Raw genomic sequence first — 10053 nt, forward strand, 5'->3', positions numbered from 1 at the left:
CACGCATGTGATTGCTACAAGACGTCCTGTGTATATGGACATATTTGTCCAATTTCTAAATCTTTTCGCACAGCATGAGTGCACTCCAGTGGTGATGAGTGAGACTACACATTGTCACAAAAACTCACTGAGTTTTGGTTAGGAGATTTGCTGTATTAGTTTTTACATGTACATTTAGGGTAGCCAGTTAGGCCAATAGCATATATGGAAAGCGTCTGGTATGGTTTAAACTGGTTGAGTGACATGACATGAAGTAGTGGATCTCCTGTTCTGCATGCCAGTCACTTATTCAATAACTCCAGTGACACACACAGTAAAACCACGTTTACTCTAAAACACTTTCATTTGTTTGAATTTGTTTTTTGTTCCTGTTATGTCAGTAAATAGTTCAACTATTATTGTAACTGAATTGTTAAATAATGGGACAAAACTAAGGTTTAAGGACATCCTTTTATGTTTTTCATGTTAAGTCACCATGACAGGCCCCTTGTTTGACTGCTTTTTAGTAATAAAAAATCTTTTTGAGCAAATATATTAATTTGTGGGAATGTTGCTCGTTGGTCTGTAAAGAGCTTTTAATGGGTCTTTTTCACAGCAGTCATTTTGATTTGTCATGGTAGGAGAAGCACAGGTGTTCCTAGAAACATATTGGTAGCTCTTGTCTATTCAAGTGTCCCGGTAACGACAATGTGACATTGAGTCGGTGTGAACAACACCAGGAAACTGAAGCAGCTAGACAGAATTCAGACATCATTAATTTTATCATTTGCGCTGGTGCTTTTTCCTGCTGTGACATATCAAAATGTCTGCTGTGAAAAAAGGCCTCCAGTATCTATGTATCGTGAGCATCAATTTGGGATGTCAACTCGTGGGGCTCATCATAGCTTTTGACTCACTATAAATCAAGCCTTGCAGTATTTCTCATTGCGACAGGGAGCCAAGATAAAGCAAAAACAACACCTGAAACCAATTTGGAAGTTACGTCTGTCAAGAGCAAGGCCAACTTCCACCTCATGTGCTGGTTGATAAATAGATCCAAACACCTTCAGAGTGAAGGCTTGAAAATAACCGACTTACTGATCCATAGCGAATGTATTACATTTCAGTTTGATGGCTTTTCATCTGAAAATTGTTAATCTCATTATATTCACTGTGAGTTGTATTATGTATGAATTACATTGAGTAGGCTGTAATTACTTAGATCATAAGTTCATTCGGTTTTTTTTTTTTTTTGGGGGGGGGTATATCCTTGGTATACTTACTTCTCTTGAAGGACAGGTTTTATTAGAGATAATGATACCAGATTGAGACTTCACACTCCAGTACAGCAGGTGGGGATATTGGCAACTGTATACCGGTTATGATCCGCCATACTACAGAAGAAAAACGTAAAGCAAACCAGGAAAACATCAAGTCTCAGATGTGCCAGTTATCCAGTTGAACCAAACCAAAGGAACATCATGTCACTGCATTTTTATTTTTCGGATGTAGCTGAGTTTTAACGTAGTTAACTGGTGGCGCCCCCCTTAACTATGAAGATACAGCCAAAATCAAAACTGCCGGCAGCATCAGGCGCATGTAGCTGACGATCTTAACAAGGAAATGCCACAAGCCCTGAGGTTACATGTCTCACCGGAGGAGTTATCTTGTGTTTTCTACAAAACGTGATGGGGAATTACACATTAACGCCCGCTCCTTTTTCAGCAGGACCGTTGCGACTGTCATGGGCCTGCTTTAGGTAATGCTCTGGTGAGCTGGCCAGTATTACCCAACATTAGCTGCTGAAATTTGGGCCTCCCCTGAGGTTAAGTTAGTGAGGAGAAATGGATGATGCGATCATTCTCAGCTCAGACGACTCCGATGTGGAAATCGTCGGCTCCTTCACGACCAAGGCTGAGCCGCTGCCCCTCACGTCTGTGCGGGTCGAGGTCGATGCCCTGAGCGTCAACGTCCCACCTGTAAGCTAACAAACTACTCTACCGTCACCGTAGAAACTAGCGCTAACTACTCCTAGAAAGCCTCACGATATCGCTGCTGCTATATAACTTAAACCAAAAAAACTAAACAAAAACGGACAGGAACCCCTTTATATGAAAGTTACAACCGTCCCCAGTTAGGTGCTCTTCAAATACCGAGACTTCTCCAACGTCATCTCCCGAGTTTGGTGTTGGTTTGTCAAGGGGAAGGTACCGGATTAAAGCCAGGTTAACAGTGTTCACCGCGTTAAGTGTTGAAGTCAAATATAGGAAAACACCAGATGCTATTGAGCTGGTTCTGTTATTATGATACGTAGGTACATTTCTCATGTAAGCTTTTAATTTAACTTTGTTTTGACACTGTATCTGTTTCCACAAGCGTTTTCCGTCTCAAGTACTGTAACCTTAACGTTAATTTAGGGTCTGAATGCTAGCTACATGCGCTTGTACTGTCAGCATCATATGCCCTACCTGGCTATCGTAAATCCTCGTATTAAGGTTTTAAATAATGTGTACATTAATTATTATGGTTTATTGTATATCTATATGCTTTTGTGCTACTAAATGTAATAATTCAATCCACACTTTATTCATTTTTAAGATTAGTTTACATTTTTGCCAACTAGGAGTGGGTACGTTAAGATTAATATGGATTAATTTCTTTGTCTCTGAACATCTTTTTATATTTTATACTGATTTACACGATACTGATTTATACATCGTGATAGACTCACAATGAGTAATATTTTTTGGAAAATCTATTGAGAAACTGTAACATTGTCCACTAATACGCTCATTGGCTAAGACAAAAAGGGTAAAAAGGCTTTTATTTCTTTTATGGCTTCCTATTAACCTATCACAGGAGACATAGGAGAATCACACAGTTAACTTACATAAACGTGGCTTTTATGTGTGTCATGGTCCATTTGAAGACACTGCTGAAAGTGGCTTTTTGTTCACTAATGGTCTTTGATAGAATAATTATACTCCTTTGAATAGGTGAGGAGAAATGTGTTTATACTGACATATGTTTTGGACTGAGTTTCCCCCTTACTCCTCTTTTTTGAATAAAGAGAATTGGAAGCTCAATTAATTATATGTGTAATTGTGTAAGCAACCACAGTATTTACTGACACTTTTTTCTGTTTATCCTTTTTTTAAAAACCTTTTTTAGCATTATATTGACCTCACTGATCCAAGATGGACTGTTCCAGAGCTGAAAATGCGAAAAAGACAAAATTCCACTGCCTTGGCAGTGGTAGACTTGACTGAAAGCGATTCGGCAAATGGGACTGAACAGGAGATAAAGAATATGCTACCAGGTGACTGTCAAATAAAAAATGAAAGTTCAAATAAAAATCAAACCTCAAAAAAACAAGATATTAACCTACAAAAGAGCTCTTCAAGTGACTCAGCTTTTCTCGCTCCACAGCAGGACTGTGGTAACCTAAAGCCAAAGATGAGATGTTTGAATTCTCAAACACAACACCAAAAGCACAGCTATAAAGGACATCCTTGCCATCACACACCTGCTGTAAAATTGAGACGACTGCCTTTTCTTGAAACGCATGTCAGGGAACTGAAAACATCAAGGTTTTCTGTCCATTTAACCAGAGACTGCACACAGATGTCCCTGTGCTTTAGACAACTGGACAATAGCGATGCACCAGAATGCATTGGTAATTTGACGACGACTTCAGCATCAAATGGTCCTTGCATGGAACCTTCACTGGATGAGTCTCCTCCTAAGGTGGCTGAATCACTTATTGGACAGGAACAACAGGAGAACAGTAATGAATTTACAATCACACGGTTATATGACTTCTCTGATCACTCATCCCCCCACTCTCCCACCACCAGACTGAACCCTTCTGAGCTTTTTAACCTTGACTCTTTGCCCCACAGAAGTCCTGTATCTCATGATCTTAAGAGCCAAGTCGACCCAACACCAACCTCTGATCATACACCAGTTGAAAACAGGTCTGAATGGCAATCGGATGAAGCTAAGACGGAAAGGGCCTCAAACAGCCCTAACTTCTTGTGCTTAAGCATTCCTAGTGAATCTCCTTTGTCTGTATCTAAAACTGAGGACATGGATGAAAGATCTGGGACCGGGACATATAGAGGGGATCTGGGAATTGACAGTCCACTGTCTTTTGTTTGGCAAGAGGGGAGTGATGGAGAAGAAGTGAACGAAGAGAGCAGATTTGATATGGACTTCAGGGCGGCCAGTCAAGAGGACAGGCATTTTGTGTGCCCAGTTACACTCAGAAAAATAATGTCTGGACCAGGTCAAGCCTTGGTGAGAGACAATTCTCCATATCTTTATATTTGTATTTTCTTGTTGCTCTCATTAATTCATTACACTTGATTATATTCTAGGAATAATATACAGCTTCTCTTTTCTTTTTTATGTTTTTTCTTAGATTGATGTGGAGGATGAAGGCTTTGGAACTCCAGAGGTGCTATGCCGTCAGAGCCTGAGCCTGGTTTACAGTACCATCGATGAGAACTACCCAGAGGGCACTTTGCAGCTTTTGTCTGACTTACTACAACCTGGTTACTATCCCCCCAGAGATATCACTATGCATCTACTCCGCAGCATTCTGCTCGACCCACAGTGTCCCCATCACCTGGGTGTGCAGGCCTTTAACCTGCTGATGAGGACACAGAGGTGAAGGAGCCATAAGAATCGAAGTTTATAGTAATGTATTATTTGTAGTCTTTCTTAGGCCCTGTTCACACCTGGCATTAACATGCGTCTCAGGTTATCTGATCGTTAGCGGACAGCTCTAAATAAAGCAGTTCGCACCTGGCATTAGAATGTATTTCAAAACGTATCTTAAGTGACCAATTGTGATTGGATCTTAACTCCCTGCTCATTCTATATGCAAATACATACGTAAATCATTTCCCTTTGCAAAGACAAAATATGTTGTTGTTTTTAATTGGCGGGAGGCAGAAGTGTCCACTGGTGATCAGATCACCCGAGGCGCATGTTAATGCCAGGTCTGAACAGGGCCTTATATGAATATTTAATTTGCCCTCTCTAGATTCTATTCCATCTTCTCTCTCCCTATTACTTCTTTGAATACAGAGATTAAAGCTGCTTTCTGATTGCAGACACCACATGGCTGATAAAACCACAGTTCCGTGGGACTGGGAATTGTTGACCTCAGTCGTGGCCAGTCAGGTACTACTCCAGACAACAAAATACGAGAATATACAGTAAAGCTATATCAGTATAAGGCCCAATCAGTATTGTTGAATAAGATCATATTGAATAGCTTAAATGTTGTTAACTGTTCTGGTCCCAAAAGCTGAATTACAGTTAAAAAAACAGTTCATTAGAAACAAACAGTTCAATAAGCTCAGAGAATTGTAGATGATACAAATGATACAGTTTGCAGAGTTTATTGAACCGTTTTATCTTAGGAAAATTAATAGCAAATGTTTTTATGTCTGCGCTGCACTTTTAAAAAACTTTTCTTGTGTTTCAGTATCTTCCGAGAGCAACAAAAATCATCCCCAAAATAGTGTTACATTACTGATATTATCATTGTTTTTGTCAAAATGGCTCTTCCCTAATATGCAGACATGTTAACAGCTGAACATTTTTTTTTTTTTTTTTGATTTCAGTAAGCTAACATGTCCGTATATGTGGCCCTCTCGCTTCCTTAGGACTCTACAAAGAGACATCGATGTGAGGTTGTGCGCATGCTCCTGGAGTATGTTGTGCAGACATTGGAAGATGACTTCCAGGCCAAACGTTCTATTTCTGCCCTCCACCACTCGATTGCTAAAGGCACATTGTCATGTGATCAGCAGTTCCCACGAGTCAGGTGAGTTTGGTAATCAGGGGACAACTTTGGAGTTAACCTAAGCTCAGTTTTATTGCACATTACCATGCTAGAATACACTCAGTTGCCAGTTTATTAGGTACACCAAGCTAAAACTGATGCATCTTTGCAATACACTAAATCGTGCCTTCAAGAGGCTTAAAAAGTTCATTTTTTCCAAACTGTTTCAGTTTTGTGGATCTATTGAATTGTACTGTGTTATGCTTAGAGGTGTTCCTAATTTTTAGTCTCCCCTCATTTCTATAAACTGGGTGGACAAAATGATAGAAATGCTTCAGGGCGAGTTTACTTCTGGGGATCGCATAAAAACATGTAATCTGCCCGCATGAATGATCATCATTCCAACACACTGCCTTTTATACAGTAACCTTTAGTACTTTTTACTTTGCTTTTTGCCACTGCAATGACATGATTTCCTCAAGTGTCTTAACAGTGGCATCATACATCAAGTGCAATTCTCTTCTCTGTTGATGGTACATGTTATTAGCCTTTTTCAAAATCCCCACCGCTTTTGTGTAAATGAAACTGCATAGAGAAATGAAGAGTAAATGTAGCCTGTACATAACCAGGTTTGTGAGACCACTTATTTCAGCTTGCTAGTATGAGATGTCCTCGAGCTAGATAACTTGAACAGACACCCAAAAATTGTAACCCGCATCACGATAGTACACGGCTAATGATTAGTACAGGTTTTTATTCATATTTTTCAGTTGTGAAACTACTACTTGTGATGGGGTTTTTTTTTCGTTTTTTTTGTTTTTGTTTACAGAGACGTCATCAAATGGCTTTTTTCTGCCATTATGAAGTCGACAGAGAATGAAGAGAGCAGAGAGAGAGATGAACAAATCAGGTGAATTACTGATGTATGTAGCCTCACTCAGATTTATATGCATTTTATACGATTAAGGCTGTTTTCCGCCTGTCCTTTTTACGTTCAAGTGGACAAACCCTATTTTGGGTCCTTCGTCTCCTGCAGAATGGTGTCCATCTTCCAGAGGATGCTGTCTCTTGCTCTGGAGGTGGACCGCTCTCCAGCTCTCAACTCTGCCAAGCTGTCCCAGGAGCTCTTCCATATGCTCATCAGCAATATGCCTTTGCGAGCACATAGGTGAGGAGGAGAGATGAGAGAGCAAGTTGAGCAGGTTTTTGCAGGGCTCCAGACTGTGACCATATAGTCGCTTTTTGCGACAATTTTTAGAGACAGTGCTACTAAATTTAATAACTAGGAGCACCAGTGTGACTTGCAAATATGCCCACCTTTTTTTTTTTTTTTTTTTTAAATCATCATCGTAAATCATGTGAATAATTGTCATGTGTCTGTTGTCAGGGTGTTAAAAAAATGTTAATGTGTTGCATTGCATATCGATTTAAATATATTATATATATATATATATATATATATACACACACACACACACACACACACACACACACACACACACACACACACACACACACACAATATCTAAATTTTGTGTAGGGAGCACCAGTGCTACTAGTGGAAAAAGTTAGTCTGGAGCCCTGTTAATGTATTCACCATCAAGGGAAAGTTGAAGTGCGAGAGGGAGAAATATTTTCTTCTATATACTTACTCAATATACTTGATGGATTTAGCTTTTTCTGTGGAAGCTGAGGTGTCTCCTTTTAAATAATTATAGCTTTTTTTCCTGATGTTAAATATAATTGCTTATTATATTGGTCCAATTTGACTCTTTTTCCCAGGAAGTTGTTGCTAGAGAGCCTGCAGAGCAAGCTGCTGAGATGTAAGCTATTGGAACATCTATTGGACTATGCATGCCCACTGAAAATCTCTCTGCCCATGTCACTTAGTCTGCTGCTTCACTTTCTGAAGAACTGCACTCTGGCACCAGACCCTACGGTGAATATTAGACTTGGTGTAAAGGATTTTTCGTATCTTGTCTTCCTCTTTACCTTATCAGCAAACCTTTGTCCTTTTCAGACGTAGTGGTATTTATATATCTGACTTATAATGTAATGATAGATTTATCAGAAAAATATTTTGGCAGAAATTTAGAGAATGTGACAACATCTTTTTTACATCTTCCAATTAAGAATGTAGGATACTTCTATGACTCTTTTATGATTTCTTTTTGTGAAATCTAAAAATTAGAAGTTAGCGACAACAAAAACCGTTTAATGCAACAGATCCATGACTGTATTCTTCAGGATGGTACTGGAAGATGGCAGAGGTGGGAAGAGTTGGTCCATCTTCTCTGGATGTTGCTGCTCAGCTACAACAAAGCAATGAAAGGTGAGATTTTGGTATACTGTGATGGCGTGTGCTTTCCCATTTCTACAAATACCAGTGCACAGCATGGCATTTTCATCTATGACTATGGTATTTGTTCTCTCGTAAAACCTGTAAATTCAAAAAGAACATATTTCGGGTGGTGACGGTGGAAGTCTGGTTTAAAATGATAAAATAAATGATCATTATTTAAAACCATCTCTGGTTCTGTGTTATTCGGCAAAGTTTTTAAAAATATGATGAGTTGGGTTATCTTAGCAGAATCAAACCAACATCTTTACCAGCTGGACAAGCTTGCCAGTGTCCTGCTTCCAGGATGCAGACAGAGTTTGGAGCCTGTGGGAAACCTCAGACTCCAGCGAATTTGCAATACCAAATGGAATTGTACTTAACTGTTTTATTTTAATCTTTTTTTTTTACAGCAGAGAAGACTGATCCTGATCACCTGGTCAAATGTCTTTCCCTTTCCTCTACTTACCATCATTCCCTGTCTCATAGTCTCTCATCACTCATTTTAAAATAGGTAGCTTGTGGATTTATTTTAGCAAAGCATTGTCTTTATTTCTTTATACTATATGCCGAATTTAGTTATGCAAAATATGAGAGTGGTGGCCTTAAAAGGTACTATATGTAACATTTAGACAACCCTTATTAATGACACTGGGGGTCGTTAAGTGAACTGTAGTCATCATCCTGTTGCTGGTGTTTGCATGCATGTTTTGTGCTGGGAGCTGGTTGTTTGTTGACGTTAGCGGACTCCATTTCTAACGCTAACGTTAACTAGTGTTGCACACTGCTGGCGCTGTAGGAGAGCAGAAGAGAGGCATTTAGGCAAGGCACTCTTGAGCAAGCATAAACGTCACATCCTTTGAATTTTCCCGGAAAATTCATCCCGAGTCTTTTACATAGAAATCAGTCCACAGGCTGTTATAGGCAACCAAGAAAGTTGGCGAAGGTCTCAGTTTCAAAGTTATGATCCGTTTCAATCGGTTCACACATTGGCAATAAAAAAGTGATTAATAGCTGTAAATTGCTTCACATTCTTACATATAGTACCTTTAATACACAATTTTTACATTTCTGTGCTTGGTCCTTTTCTTTCGATGTGATTGATTTTTAATCATCTGTTTGAAGTTTTTTATATTGTCATAAGAGTAAAAATATATTTTTGATAGCCTTTGACATTTAAACGCTGATTTCAATAGATATTATCTCTGCTGGAGAATTCCTCCAAGACATAGGTTGTATTAATATTTTGATACCCAATGTACCATATCCCTGAATATTTAAACATTTTACCAATAAGTAAAGTTATTTTACATCTGTTATCCCCAGGCTATCTGTGCAACTCAGTCACTGAACAAAGAGGCAGAGTTAGCACACTCGTCTACAAACCGGATGATAAGGTATCCAAGCTTGCCATTCGTGAAGCTGTCGAGACCTTCCTATTCAGATCCCAGGCTGACCTTGGCCAGGCACTACCTCTCCATGTGGAAGAGTCTCTCACTTATCTACAGGATCACCTGCTAGATGTCTGTCAGTGTTGAATAAAAAGCTCTTTGTTGAGCTGATTTCTTGAAAGACCTATAAAGCACTGAATTAAATTAATATTTATATTTTTTGCATTAGTTCCCTTGTACACTTTTTGTATTTTAAATAAAGTGTCTTGTTGGGTTTTTTTTAAGTGGAAAATATATCAACATCTGGTTTCTCTTTATTATATTGTCTTGTAGCCAACAAAGAGATATCAGTTTGTCATCAAGCATAATCTTCATTGGATGTCCATACAGATTAAACCATTGGATCACTACTTTTATAGACTACACGGCTATTGATAAACTGCTCATTCTGCCAACAATGCATAATTTCTACATAAACCACAGTAAATTTAACTGTGGTATCCTAACCATCCATTTCATGGTCCATCACTCATCTCTCAAGGATTTTA

General features: G+C 38.9%; 1 protein-coding gene and 1 long non-coding RNA gene across 14 annotated transcripts; one reads left to right on the forward strand and one right to left on the reverse strand.

The window, feature by feature from the left end:
- The first annotated feature begins 1035 nt into the window (after nucleotides 1–1035).
- Nucleotides 1036–9761, forward strand: simc1 (SUMO interacting motifs containing 1). Of its 13 annotated transcripts, none has more exons than XM_040119330.1 (11): nucleotides 1036–1152; nucleotides 1705–1958; nucleotides 3151–4278; nucleotides 4403–4650; nucleotides 5100–5169; nucleotides 5658–5818; nucleotides 6606–6686; nucleotides 6813–6944; nucleotides 7559–7715; nucleotides 8024–8108; nucleotides 9441–9761. In XM_040119330.1, the coding sequence occupies exons 2-11, from the start codon at nucleotides 1824–1826 to the stop codon at nucleotides 9650–9652; spliced, it is 2409 nt and encodes an 802-aa protein (XP_039975264.1). In that variant the 5' UTR covers nucleotides 1036–1152; nucleotides 1705–1823; the 3' UTR covers nucleotides 9653–9761. The 13 variants fall into 13 exon arrangements, 12 of the variants coding, with proteins under 12 accessions (XP_039975264.1, XP_039975265.1, XP_039975275.1 ...); XM_040119339.1 differs by lacking the exon at nucleotides 1036–1152 and having other exon boundaries at nucleotides 1339–1958; nucleotides 3151–3298; nucleotides 3409–4278; XM_040119331.1 differs by lacking the exon at nucleotides 1705–1958.
- Nucleotides 1238–1718, reverse strand: LOC120785051. The gene is made up of 2 exons (XR_005706538.1): nucleotides 1634–1718; nucleotides 1238–1373 (listed from the first exon to the last, which is right to left on the reverse strand). It is a non-coding gene; the product is annotated as an uncharacterized LOC120785051 (long non-coding RNA).
- Nucleotides 9762–10053: the final 292 nt, after the last annotated feature.

This window comes from Xiphias gladius, chromosome 23 (genome assembly GCF_016859285.1).
Source record: "Xiphias gladius isolate SHS-SW01 ecotype Sanya breed wild chromosome 23, ASM1685928v1, whole genome shotgun sequence".
NCBI classification, from domain to species: Eukaryota; Metazoa; Chordata; class Actinopteri; order Istiophoriformes; family Xiphiidae; genus Xiphias; species Xiphias gladius.